This window comes from Ailuropoda melanoleuca, chromosome 2, assembly GCF_002007445.2.
Source record: "Ailuropoda melanoleuca isolate Jingjing chromosome 2, ASM200744v2, whole genome shotgun sequence".
NCBI lineage: Eukaryota > Metazoa > Chordata > Mammalia > Carnivora > Ursidae > Ailuropoda > Ailuropoda melanoleuca.
Window position 1 is genome coordinate 64,129,129 of NC_048219.1, and position 14,157 is coordinate 64,143,285.

The following is a 14,157-nucleotide window of genomic DNA, read 5'->3' on the forward strand; positions in this document are numbered from 1 at the left end:
ATGGTGCACTGGGTGTTATACGCAACTAATGAAGCATCGAACTTTACATCGGAATCCGGGGATGTACTATGGTGACTATCATTATATAAAAAATCGTTAAAAAAAAAACCACACACAAAAAAAAAACCAAAAAAAAAACCATTGAGATCTTTTACATTTAAAAAAAAAAAGAATGGGGAGAAATCAAAATTCACTGCTGATGGGAATATAAAATAATTCAGCTGATGCGAGGAGTTTGGTGGCTCCTCAAAAAATTTAACATAAATGGATTGCTCAGTCGGTAGAGCATGTGACTCTTGATCTCAGGGTCATGAGCTCAAACCCCTTGTTTGGAGAAGAGCTTATTTAAAAAAAATTAACACAGAATTACCGTATGTCAAAGTAATTCTGTTCCTAGGTATGTACCCCAAAGAATTGAAAACAGGTATTCAGTACAGGTATTCAGAAGTAATACAAGCAAATATTTCTACATACGTGTTCATAGCAGCACTATTCACAATGTCCAAATGTCCATTAGCTGATGAGTGGATAAATAAACAAAATGTGGTCTCTTCATAACAGAGACTATTATTCAGCCGTAAAAAGATTGAAGTACTAATAAATGCCTCAATGCGAATAAACCTTTAAAACTGTATGCTGGATAAAAGAATCCAGACACGAAATGTCACATAGTGGATGATTCTATTTATGTGAAATATCTGGAATAGATAAATCCATAGAGATAGAAAACAGATTGGTAGTCGCCAGGGGCTGGGAGGAGGGGACCTTGAGGAGCAACTGCTTAGTGGGTATGGGGTTTTCTTTTGGGATAATGAAAATATTTTAGATCTAGGTAGAGGTAGTAGTTGAATAATCTTGTGAATGTTCTAAATGCCACTAAATTATTGATTTTGGTTCATTTTGTTATGTGAATTTCACCTCATTAGAATTTTTTTGAATGTGATAGATGATGTATTTACATGGTTAAAACCTAAAAGATACAAATTTATACAGTGCAAATATTTCTTTCTGCCTCCCACCCCCTGCTTAATGTTAAATTTTGAGATCATTCCATATTAGTATATACAGAATTGCTTCATTCTTTTCATGGATGTATAATAAATATTTCATTACATTTATCTAATCAGTCCTCCACTGATGGGAATTAAAGAATGTTCTCAATTCTTTGCTTTAATGAAGATACCTTATATCTATGACATTTCATTTATGTGAGAGTACGTCTAAAGAATCAATTCCCTGAAGTAAATTACTGAGTCATAGGATATATGCATTTCTATTTTTCAGCTATTGATCAATTGTTCTGTAATTTGTACTAATTTACATGCCTCTCACAAATAGTAATAAAAAATTACCTAATGTGTTATCAAACTTTGGAATCTTTTCCATTCTGGTAGGTGAGAGTTGTATTTTAGTGTGGTTTTCTTTTGTATCTCTAATTATGTGTGATAAAACATCTTTTCATATTAATTTTAATTTTTTATTCCATGAACTGTATTTCATATTATTTACCCATTTTTCTCTTCAGATTGTGGCTTTTTTTTTTAATGATTTGTAGGTACTTTTGGGAAAATAAACCACTAGTCTATGAAATGAAGTGCAACTTTTTCCTACAGTTTTCTTTCTGCCCTGTCTACAGTGGGTTTTTTTTTTTTGTCATTAAGAAATTATTTTTAAGTAGCCAAGCATCAATTTTTTTTCTTCTATAGCTTCTGAATTTTAATACTTGTAAAGGTCTTCCCCATGCCAAGATTATAAGATAATTATTTCATGAAGAATTCTTTCCTCTTTTTTTCTAATAGTTTTATGGTTTCTTTACATTTTTTTTCTTTTTATTCATTCTTTGAGCAATTTGGAAATTATTCTGTTTGCAGCATGAGGTGTGGATCCAAGTCTTTTTTTTTCAGATGATACGGAATTTAAGAAAAACAAGACTTGATTTCTTACCTTGTGATGGTTCCTTCCATTTAAATAAATAAACACTGTAAGAGCTCTGACAGAAATCTGAACAGGGTGCACTGGGGGAACATCGAGGGAAGGAAAGGGGAGTCTAGAAAAGGCTTCATAAAGAAATAGATCTCCAATACTTACTGATAATCTCAATTACCATTTCTATACCCTTCTGGAAACTCTCTTGCATATTGACTTCTGTGATCCTCATGCCTCCAGATTCCCATATTGCCTTTTTAATTATTCTCACTATCCTGGATCCCTTTCATTCCTCCATCCTTCAAATGTAGGTGTTTTACAGGATTATATCTCACATCCCAACTGCCCATTCTTCTTAATTCTTTTTTAGTTCCAAAGATTCATCTATTTTGTATATAAAGACCTCTAAATAAATATTTTTTTTCTAATGTAGCTCTAAAATGCTTATTATATGTGGGATTATTTATGATCATTTGATTAGTATCTGTTAGCCTACTAGACAGTGCTGGGTGAGGACTGTTCTGTTTTTCTCACTGGTGGCCCCAGTTCCTGGCACATAGTAAGTTATTAATAAATATTTTCATATAAATGAATGTTTAGTACTGATCCTTTTCCCTAAAAAAGGGAACTCTTTGATTACCTGCTGGGCATTTCCACCAGGCATTCCTTTTAGTTCCTCAAAATCAGTTTGTTCAGTTTAATGAACATTTACTGAGGCTCTGCTCTGTGCCAACAGTGTATAGGGCCTGAGGATATACTTATTATAAAGAAACAGAAAGCACAATCGTAAGTGCATATGGTTTTAATCAGTATGACTTGCATTAGCAGTCTGGGATAAAAGTCACATATTCCTATCATTTATTTTTCTAAAGAGAGATACCAAAAAACAGACTCTTAACTATAGAGAACAAACTGATGGTTGTAAGAGGGGAAGTGGGTGGAGGGATGGGTGAAATAGGGGATGGGGATTAAAGAATACATTTATCATGATGAAATAAAATAAAATAAAATAAAATAAAATAAAATAAAATGATTAAAAAAAATCACTTGAGAAGCTCCTCTTACTGATACAAGTAGAAGGAGAGTTAGGTACCCATTGAAATCTCAACCTCTTTCCTTTTGAGTTTCAACATTATTAGAGCCTTTCCAATACACTGAGATAGTTCTATCTCACTAGCTCACTGGCCTGAAGAAAAACTCTTCAGGAAGGGTAGGAAGTCTGAGCTGATGAACTAGTTCAACAACAGTGTCCCGTGGCCACAGGGAGAGCTGGTTCCACCACAGTATGTGCTAAGCCAGGAAGATCATCCCAATTCAGTCACCTAGGAACTACCCAAGTTCTTCGGGAATAATGTCCAAGCATAGAGAACCCTTGAGAGTCCATGCCTTGGCCACTCTACCACCTTTATTTCCTTTGCTCATTTGTTTTGTTTCTTAAACTCCTCATTATGAGTGAGATCATATAGTATTTGTCTTTCTCTGACTTATTTTGCTTAGCATTATACTCTCTAGCTCTATCCATGTTGTTGTAAATGACAAGATCACATACTTTTTTTTAATAGCTGAGTAATATTCTAATATATATATCTATATATCTATATATATATATATCTATATATATATATATATATTCACCACATCTTCTTTATCCATTCATGTATCAATGGACACTTAGGCAGCTTCCATGGTCTGGCTATTGCAAATAATGCTGCAGTAAACAGAGGGGTGCATGTATCCTGTCATATTAGTGTTTTTGGTGGGGTCTTCCGGGTAAATAGAAATGCAATTACTGGATCATAGGGTAGTTCTAGTCTTAATTTTTTGAGGTAACTCCATACTGTTTTCCACAGTGGCTATATCAGTTTGCAAACCACCAACAAGTGATTCTTTTTTAAGCAAAGATGAAAAAGGTGAATTTTTCCTGGTGACTTGAGGTATTTACCTTGTCAGAGAAATGAATGCCAGTTTCTCTTAAGAAACATCCTACTGTAGGGGTACCTGGGTGGCTTAGTCGGTTAAGTGTCTGCCTTCAGCTTAGGTCATGATCCCAGGGTCCTGTGGTGGAGCCCCACATGGAGCCCACATTGAGCCATGCATTCTCCCTCTTCCTCTGCTTGTGCTCTTTCTCTCTCTCTCTCTGTCAAATAAATAAATAAATATTAAAAAAGTAAAAGTAGCATCCTACTATACATTAATAGAATTATATATGAGTCAGAAGCAGCACAAGGGAGACGTGATTAATTTGGCAAGAGATGGGGGCTTGGGGAACATGATCAAAAAAGACAGTCTGGAGTAGGAGACCATCAAAGTTTCATTTTAAAGGATGAACTGAGTTGAGAGTGAAGGTGTTAGGACAGGAAAGGATTGATATTTCAGGCAGAAGGAATAGAATATTCTAGGGAAGACCACAGAGGGGGAATAGCAGTGTGCATTTATTCCTAGGGCAGAGGTGGAATACGTGTATTCGAGGGGAGGAGTGTCAGGATAAGAATTCAGAGAGGCAGGGCTGATAGCATACCCAGCTTTGTGTAAGATGCTAAGGATCTTGGAGTTTACCTTGGTGGTGAGGATCTTGTGAAGAATTAGTCCTTTGCCTCTCATTATCTTCCCTGACAAGAATGATCCACTTCTTGGTGGAGGTGCTCCTGCTCTCCGGTAAATGATATCACCAGGAAATCTCAGAACGAATTTAAAAGTTTCCTTCCCATTCAATAACAATCTCACCATCCCCATCCAATTTGCTTTCCTTCCTGTTTGCTCTGTGCCATCTGACTCAGGTGTTTACAACCTTTCACCTAGATTATTTCAAGTGTGTCCAGACAGGTCTCTCTGCTTGATATTTCTTTCTTCAATCCATCCTACACATTGCCACTGGCACAGTCTCTTTAAATAAAAGCTGAGGTCACTGCTCTTCCTCCAAACCTGGACTCCTCCCGCTTACATGCAGCGTAAAATCTCACCTGGTTCACTGGGTGTTTTAGATCTTCCAAAAATTGACCTCCATTAAACATTTCAAGCTTTTGTCTCATTTCACACCCTTTCATGAACCTCTATCCAACACCATACTTGATCATCTTGCTTTGTACCTTCTTGTGTTTGTATCTTTGCTCCTGTTACATCTTTTCCTAAAGCCCCTTTCTTACATCTATTTTTCGAGGCTTGACCCAAATCACATCAGGGGCATAACAAATTACCGTCAAATTTAGTGGCTTAAGACAACGGTAAACATTTATTGTCTCCCACAATGTTTTGATGATTCAGGAATTCAGGAGCATCTTGGCAGAACATTCCGGCTCAGAATCTTCCTAAGTCTGCATTCATCCGTGGGGATGGAAGATCTGCTTCCAAGGCTGGTAAGCAGGTGCTGGCTTTTGCTGGGAATCCTCACTTCTTCTTGAGGACTGCTTGAGTGCACTTTGTGATAGCTGGCTTCCTCAAAAGCAAGCAATCCAAGAGACTGTCACCTTTACCACACTCTTTTTGTCACACAGATCAATCCTGACATAAGGGAGATTACATAGGGGCATGAGTACCAGAAAGCAAGGATCACTGGGGACAATGCTGGGGGCTGGCTAGCACAGTAGCTCTTCAAGAGGCTTTCTAGATTCCCCAACTCCATGGGCCCCTCTTCTCTCTGCCCTCTGTCCTGTGCATACCAAATGGCCTAATTTTTTAATGAGATTTAAAAATCAGAGTTCTTGGATATCTTCCAATAAAATAACATTTTTCTTAATTATTAACTATTATTGTGAACCTCAGAATTTATTTTGGGTAATTATCAAAGGGCATAGTGGTGAGGAACTTTGTTCTCTAAAACCTTAAGTTGTCAGAAACCCTGTTGTTTTGAACTCCTATTGGTGAGGCAGAACATACCTTTCTTACCTGGGAGATTTAAACCATCCAAGTAAGTCACTTTGACTTGGAGAAGCAGCTTCAATTTACAGTGCAGAGGTTCAGATAAGGGGTTTTTGGACACAATATTCTATATGAATCTTAAATTTATGTTTCCAAGGGAATAAGAACCCAGAGGATGCTTCTCAACTCAGATCTGATATTAACCCCTTTACATACAGATCTGATTTGCTCTGAGCCTATTAAATACTGTTTCATTTATATTCTACGTAAACTCCTCCCTTCTTCTAATACTATAACCCCCATTTCACCTTTTTTTTTTTTTTTTTTTTTGGTGACATGCCCATAATGCCTCTGCTGTGTGGTATCCTCTCTGTAGCAAGTTAATAAACTTAACTTTGTTGTTTAACAGGTTTGTCCATAGTGGTCTTTACCTGATGGACTTTATGAACAGCTAGAATTATTTGAACTCACATTAACTAAGTTTATTTTTTTAGAATCACCCATGCTTCTTGAACATGGGTGCCTTTTCCTTTTTTTATTTTTAAATTTATCTAAATTCAATTAATTGACATATAATGTATTATTAATTTCAGAGGTAGAGTTCAGTGATTTATCAGTCTTTTTTTAAATTTTTTAAAATTTTTATTATCAGGGGCGCCTGGGTGGCACAGCAGTTAAGCGTCTGCCTTCGGCTCAGGGCGTGATCCCGGCGTTATGGGATTGAGCCCCACATCAGGCTCCTCTGCCGTGAGCCTGCTTCTTCCTCTCCCACTCCCCCTGCTTGTGTTCCCTCTCTCGCTGGCTGTCTCTATCTCTGTCAAATAAATAAATAAAATCTTTAAAAAAAATAAATTTTTATTATCAGTCTTATATAATACCCAGTGCTCATTACATCATGTGCCTTCCTCCACGTCCATCAAGCAGTTACCCCATGTCCCCAGCTCCCACCCCTCCAGCAACTCTTAGTTTGTTTCCTGTGAGTCTCCTATGGTTTGTCTCCTTCTTTGATTTTGTCTTGTTTTATTTTTCCCTCTCTTCCCCTACTCCTCTGTTTTGTTTCTTAAATTCCACATATGAATGAAATCATCTGATTGTCTTTCTCTGATTAACTTATTTAGCTTAGCATAATACCCTCTAGTTCTATCCACATTGCTGTGAATGGCAAAATTTCATTTTTTGATGGCTGAGTAATATTCCATTGTATGTATATACCACATCTTTATACATTCATCTGTTGATGGACATCTGGGCTCTTTCCATAGTTTGTCTATCGTGGACATAGCTGCTATAAACATTGGGTTACAGGTGCCTTTTAGAATATCTTGTCCAGTGGGTCATTCTTACTCTCCTCTGAAATGTAATCTATTTCCTAAATCTTTCCTTTAACCTTGCATACTCTTCCTTCATTGCTACAAACTCCAAGATGATACACTTTCTCCCACAGTTCCTAACACTTTAACATTACCATACAATTTATTGGTGAATTAGTAATTTTCTCTCTTGTCCTCCTGCATGGCTCTTTCTCTGGTCCTTTAGGCTGTAACTGAAAAATAATATTTTGTCGAGCCCTAATAGAAAGTTCTAGACAGGGGGCTCCTGGGTGACTCAGTCAGTTAAGCATCTGCTTTCAGCTCAGGTCATGGTCTCAGGGTCCTGGGATAGAGCCCTATGTCCGGCTCCCTGCTCAGTGGGGAGTCTGCTTCTCTCTCTCTCTCCCTCTCCCCTCCCCCCTTCTCATGTGCTCTCTCTCAAATAATAAAATCTTTAAGAAAGTTCTAGACAAAATTAAGCATTTTCTTTTTTTTCTGCTGTCATAGCACAAATGTGTTCATACCTCTAATGTGACACTTAACCTATTTATAATTTTTTTTCATATTTTTCCTCCTCTACCAACCTTTGAAGAGCAGGGATTATGATCTGTTTTTATCTTTGTATCCTAGGTGCATACCAAATTGCCTAACTGTTGAAAGAGGTAATGAAAATGTCTACGTGGTAATTGAAGAATTTAGTAGAAGCTCCACTTTACAAAATTTAGACAGTTGAACACCTCTACACACACACACACCCACCGCTCGTGATTCTTGTAATCTGTATTAGGCAGTTTATATTGAGTGAACACCTAGGAAACCACTGTTTTGTGGGCTACTTTAACATGAGTATTATGAAAAGTTTTATGTACTTATTTTCTGACTGATAACTCTTTCCTCCAGTTTCTTCAACTGAAGACAGATTACTGTACATATGCCAGTCTAAGAGCTAGGGATAACGATTTCTGCAGCATAGGGCCAGCCAGAAGAATGCTGTAATCTTAATGCTCTTCTGATTCTGGGAGTAAGGCCAGCATTCACACAATGCACGATTATTTCTGAATGTCCCTTTGCAAAGAACAGTGTTTCTCAAACTTTCTGTTTGATCAGAGCCACATTAAAGAAATACGCTCTATATCACTGCTCCGGACACATGGATATAAGACTGGAATAAAAATTTCTCAGAACTTGTTTACACGTAACGCACTCTGAGTTTTCTACTGTCTTCTACTCTTACCGATTTTTCTCTCTTACACACACACACACACACACACACACACACACACACACACACACACACAGCAGTGGTCTCAATCTATCAAACTCATTCCACAATCCCCTAGATGATAACCCATGGTTTAGAAAAACCCTGGCTTAGAAAAAGGTTTTCGATTTGTATAGTCATTCTTCCCACATTTCCCTACACCTCTTCGGAGTTCCCGACAGGTATTTTCGTCTAAATAGTAACTGTGCCTTCAGTTTTGTATAAATAGTGTATGACAGGGCCATGCCCCTTCTTTCTGCGCTCCTTTAAGAGGGTGGTAACGGCCCTTCACAGTGCGGAGGGAGGGGGGGTAGGCGGAGTGGCAGGTCCCACTAGGCCCCCGGCGCAGGGTAGGCCTGCTCTTCCAGTTCTTGTGAAAGCTTGGATGGGTGTGCAGGCGTGAAGGTGGGAGTACGGGTGAGGCAGGGGCAGCATCGAAGCCCTGGATAACTAACGAGCGCCTGAGAGACGATCAGCAGCCTCTCGACGCGGGCAGTCCGGGTGACCCTGCGGGGGTCCGCGCGTGCGCAGAGAGCGTCCCAGGAGTGTTCCGGCCGCCGCGGCGCCCGCGCACGCTCCTGCCGAGCTGAAGTCCGCGGTGGGCTACGGCGCGCGGACGACGCGGCGGCGCGCGCCAGGGGGCGGTCCTGCGGTGCCGGTCCTGCGCTGCCGGCACCGCCCTCCCTCCTCTCGCTCTTCTCCTCCCAGTCTCCCCCGCGCTTCCTGCACTAAGGGTTGTCGACGCCGCCGCGGCCCCATTCCCGGCTAGCTCGCACTGGCGGTTCATGGCGGCCTTCAGCAAGTACTTGACGGCGCGAAACTCCACGCTGGCCGGGGCCGCGCTTCTGTTGCTCTGCCTGCTCCACAAGAGGCGCCGCGCCCTCGGCCTGCACGGGTAAGAAGGCCCTTGGCCGCGCTGCCTTCCCGGGCCCGAGCGGGCGCGCCCCTCGCGCTCTCCCTTTTCGCCTGGCGCCCGGCAGACGGGTCCCTTGGCCCGGCAGGGTCAAGCGTAGAGAGGGCGGGCCACGGCTGCTGTCGGGCTCTACTGTCAAGGTGTCTGGTGTTCCCTGCTGTCAGCACTCTGCTACCGGGAATGTTTCTTTCCCCTACACCCGCTAGGAAACCTGTACCTCCTGCCCCCAGGCCTCGTCCCTAGTGCTCCCTACGCCCTACTCGGTCGCCGGGAGCTTGAGTCTTTACCCAGCGCCCGCTAGCAAACATGAGCCTCTGCCCCGAGGCTGTCGCCCCCAGCCCACCTTCTGTATCAACTTTCTGGATATGTTCTAGTTTTGTCATCTCATCTCCTGAGAGACCGTGGGTTTGCTCTGTGGACGCATATGTGTGATTCGAGGCTGAGGATTGGTACTCGCCAGGATACAGACTGTTGCCTCAGTCACTTGGATGGGGTTTGGCACGACTCCCTAGTAGTTGCTGTTGAAAGTCTTGAGGATGGTACATGTGAACTATCCTGGGTCCATTTGGTAAGATTGCTTTCTGAAGTGGTGTTCCCTGGAAGTGGGTCAGTGAACTCCCTGACATTTCATCCGTAAAGTCTGGATTCATAGAGCAAGGTTCCCTCCCCCGGCTTTTTAGGTGGAAGGTTAAAGTGTGATTTAGCTGAGGATCAAGATCCTTTTTGATTATACTCCATTCTTCCTCCTCGAGAGAATCTTAATGTTTAACTTTAACTTTGGGCGATTATAAGATTAGAGGAAGGAAAAGAGAGAATTGAGTTACTGTTGTGGGATTGCAGACATAATATTTTCTTCTCTGGGAGACACTTGGTTTCAGCAAACGAATTCCCTAGCATTCTTGCCAGTCATTGGGTATTACATATTAAATCTTGGCATACTGTTTTCATGTATTTTATTTCATTCATCTCTCTGGGCAGGTGCTGTTGCCTCTTGTTTTTGTTTTGCTTGAAATATCTGATTAGTTGTACACTTTGGAGTAAATCACTAACAATGCCCTTCCATCCATGAAATTCTTACTAACCTCCTGTCTTCCTTATCTTCTAAGGTCTGAAGTGGTGATCTTTCTTTTCCTTTCTCAGTTCGATTAACAGAGTTGAAAATGATTTGCATCTTTGTCCAGACAATACAGTAGCAATTCACTTTTCTTCTTTTTTTTTTTTTTTAAAGATTTTATTTATTTATTCGACAGAGACAGAGACAGCCAGCGAGAGAGGGAACACAAGCAGGGGGAGTGGGAGAGGAAGAAGCAGGCTCACAGCGCAGGAGCCTGATGTGGGGCTCGATCCCACAACGCCGGGATCACGCCCTGAGCCAAAGGCAGACACTTAATGACTGCGCCACCCAGGCGCCCCCACTTTTCTTCTATTCAGTTAGCTTTTAAAATGATTTCTTCTGAAAAATATAAACAATTTTTTTTCTATTGTGTGTTTTCTGAGCTCCCAGTTGCAAATGGAAGTTTTTTGTTATCTGGGAATATGTCAGAAAATGTTAAATGCTATAAAATAACTTTGAGTTACCTTTTATTAGAGAAATGTTTCAGTGCATAAAACAGGTGTTTAATATGAGGTAGGGGATTTGAGGACAGCTTTAACAGCTCTGGCTTACTTTGTTTTATCAGAGTATTACATGTGTAATATGGAATATAGAAAAGTACACATGAAGTGTAGAGCCTGAAGAATTTTTATAGATAGAACTCACTCAAGTGATCAGCACTCAGATTTGCACCCATAGAAGAACATTATCAACATCCCAGAAAGTCTTCATGTCCCTTCCAGTCACAGTTTAGATAATCTAGCCAGTGATTTATAAGGCTGTAGATTATTGTAAGGAAAGTGTTAAATGTCATCTCCTGAGAAAAAGCAAAACAGTGTAATAGAAACTGTCTTACTAAATTTTAGGTGTTTTTTCATTTACATTTTATTTATTTATTTATTTTATTGTAAAATGCTTTGGAAATCTTTTTGAGAAACTTATACTTTTTGAGGGATTAAGTTATGCAACAGCTAATTTACTGAACAAAAGATTGTTAACCTTGTGCATTGGCATGAATAAGGAAAATCTTTATCTTCCACATTAAATATTTTGTGGGAGGAGAATGCAAATTAAGAGCAGATAAGCATGAAGTTTAAATTACTGAAATAAAAATAATTGAATTATTTTAAAACCATCAAGAATGGTGTTGAGTCTATTTTTGTAGATGTTGTATTTTCAGAAACTTTTGGATATCTTTCAGATGCTATCTTTGGCTGCACAGTTTGAAGATTAGGAGATTAGAAAATTCTAGCTTTATATTTTATTGGCTTTTTGGGTATTGTTTGTAACAGGGCTAAGTAGTTTTCCTCTCTCGTGCTTAATTAAGGAACCTATGGCTGCTTGGCCTTTTTTCATCTACGCTATTAACGATAGGCTTGTCTTGGAAGATATTCCTTAGAATCAAGTAGGTAATAGAGCTAGTAAAACCACTTTAAAGGTTGTAATGTCATATTATACCGAAAATTAGGAGAATAAATAATTTAATTTTCTGAGTTATTTTTTTAGTTTTGTTAATGTATTTTTTTCAAGGTAAACAGAATGATATAATGAATCATGTGTACGCTTCACTGAAGAAGTGCCATCAACATTTTGCCATTCATGTTTCATCTATAGCCCCTTGCTTCCACCCCTTATTTTTACAGGTTTTTAGGTAAATTTATATGTTAAACAGTATAAATCTTGGTTATGCATTTTTTAAGTAAATGCAGTACAACAGTGTAACACACCCCATCAATAAATTAGAACATTTTCATCTTTCTAGAAAGTTACCTTGTGTTTATTTCCCACTACCATACATTAACTTTTTTCCCCTTAATTTTAAGTCATACATTTTAAAATCATACATTTTACTTTATTTATTATTTATGGGGAATAGTGGAATCTGTACTCATGGATAAAGGAGACCATATATTCAGTTTGAAGGAAGTATCTGTTTCAAAATCTGTTGTATTACTGCCCTAGGTGCTATGGGATGAAGGGTGTGTGTGTGTGTGTGTGTATATTACACATACATTCAAAAAATATATGACATCTTTTCATAGGGAGCTTACATTCTTCTTAGGGAGAAGAAATTTAAATGCAAATTAGTTAAAATTGTAAGGTCATGACTGAATGCAGTATACAGACAGACATGCCTTAGAAGTTCTGAGAAAGGAAAGATTAATGTATTTGCAAAGAGTTAGGGAAGGCTTTATGAAGAATATGAGCTAAGCCTAGAAAAGGGGTAGGAGTGGATAACTGCAGATAAGTTGAATGTTAATTCAGCCTTTATCAGATTCTTGTTGCATTTTGTGGTAGGAGGAAGCTTTGTGGTACCCTTTCAATCCATCTTCCACTGCCACCAGAGCTCTTTTTAAGAAACGCAATTATGATCTTGTAATTCCTTCATTAAAGTCTTTTGGTTATTCGAAAACACAAAATTCTTAGCACAAGAAAATCGTGCTCATGATCTGGTCCTTTACTACTACTTCTCCTACTCATCCAGCCATATGGAGTAACAGTCTCTGAGTATGACAGGCTTTGCTCAGCCTTTGCAGTCTAATTATAATCATTGTCATCCCCAACACTTCTCCCCACCTTTTGGTGTTTATTTTCTTTCAAAATTCAGTCCAGTTAACACTTTCTCTTAGGTGTTTTCTGTCTTTTCCTGATTTCCAAACTGATGTTGTTGTCCTTTGCTCTAATATGCTAAACATTACTCTACTAGTTAGCACTCTGTATTGTACTAGTTGATTTTCTTGGCTTCTGTCTACATCAGAGTGAGTTTCTTGAGGGCATGTACTGTGTCATGTATAAATTCCTAGTTCGCACATGTCATGGGATAGACACTAAGTGTTGTATGGGGTGGACAAATTATGCAGGATAGTTGAAGAACTTTTTTTTTTAGTTGAAGAACTTTTAAGGTTAAGGGTAACTGTCTGACAGTTGGGGATGTAGGACCAGTACAAACATGAGTAGAGGCATTAGGTAATCGAGGCGATAGTTGTATATCTAGAGTACGTAACATGGGCGAGGTAGTAGGAAATTATGGGCCAATTTTAGAGGGCAGGTAAAGAGACCAGTCTACACTGCCATGATATTTAAAATCTTAAACCAAGCATGAAAAACAAAAACAGAACAAAGCAGTTTCTTTCCCTTCCCACGAAGCTTGTCAAGTTCAGCTTTCTCATCCTGGATTTCAGAGCCTTCCCTCACCTGGTCTCACCTTACCTGGCTAATCTTATATGTCTTTGCCTGCCAGTGAGTATGCTGTGTTCCATATAGACCAGTTTTGCACTGTTCTCTGAACAGGCCACATTCATTCCAGGCTTTGGAGCTTTATTCGTATTAACCAAACCTGAAATCTCTCTCCTTACATTTTCTGTTCTTCAGCTCTAATCCTCTAAGGGGTAGGTGAGAGTCATCCATTCCATGAAGTATCATTTAACAACTCTGGATGATCTAAATAATGATCCATTTTAAGTTCCTGAAGCATGAATTTAGGTACCTTATTTTTATTTTTTTATTTTTTTATTTTTGGATCAAACCATTTTATTGAGGGGCTTGGACAAAAGGTCAACAGGCTGGGAAGACAGTGAGATTTGATGTCCTTAGTGCTGCTGGGCTGTCTTCAGCTTCACAGTTGTCAAAAGTTTGGGTATCTTTCTTGTTTTATCTATTAATTGCTTCACTGGATGTGATCTAGTTGTCATCTCTCAGGGTGTAGCCAAGTTCCCCAGCTTTTGGAGTGATTCTTTATCCTTTTCAAAGCCCACTCTGTAGGTGTTGGGAACACAGTTTCCTCCCCCAGATATTGATG

The 14,157-nt window shown here is 39.4% G+C and overlaps 1 protein-coding gene across 5 annotated transcripts in view; it reads left to right on the forward strand.

Moving 5' to 3' along the window:
- Window positions 1-8,799: 8,799 nt before the first annotated feature.
- The window catches only part of ABCD3 (ATP binding cassette subfamily D member 3), a 117,719-nt gene continuing 112,361 nt past the window's right edge, over window positions 8,800-14,157 (forward strand). For 2 of the 5 annotated variants that reach the window (XR_004623315.1, XM_034653939.1), the window contains exon 1: window positions 8,800-9,247. Coding sequence is in view for 4 of the 5 variants with exons in the window: in XM_034653939.1 (XP_034509830.1) it covers window positions 9,138-9,247 (110 nt within the window). In the remaining variant the exon portion in view is untranslated. The remainder of the gene's footprint in view (window positions 9,248-14,157) is intronic. The other 3 variants (XM_019798264.2, XM_034653940.1, XM_002917930.4) reach the window with 3 other exon arrangements.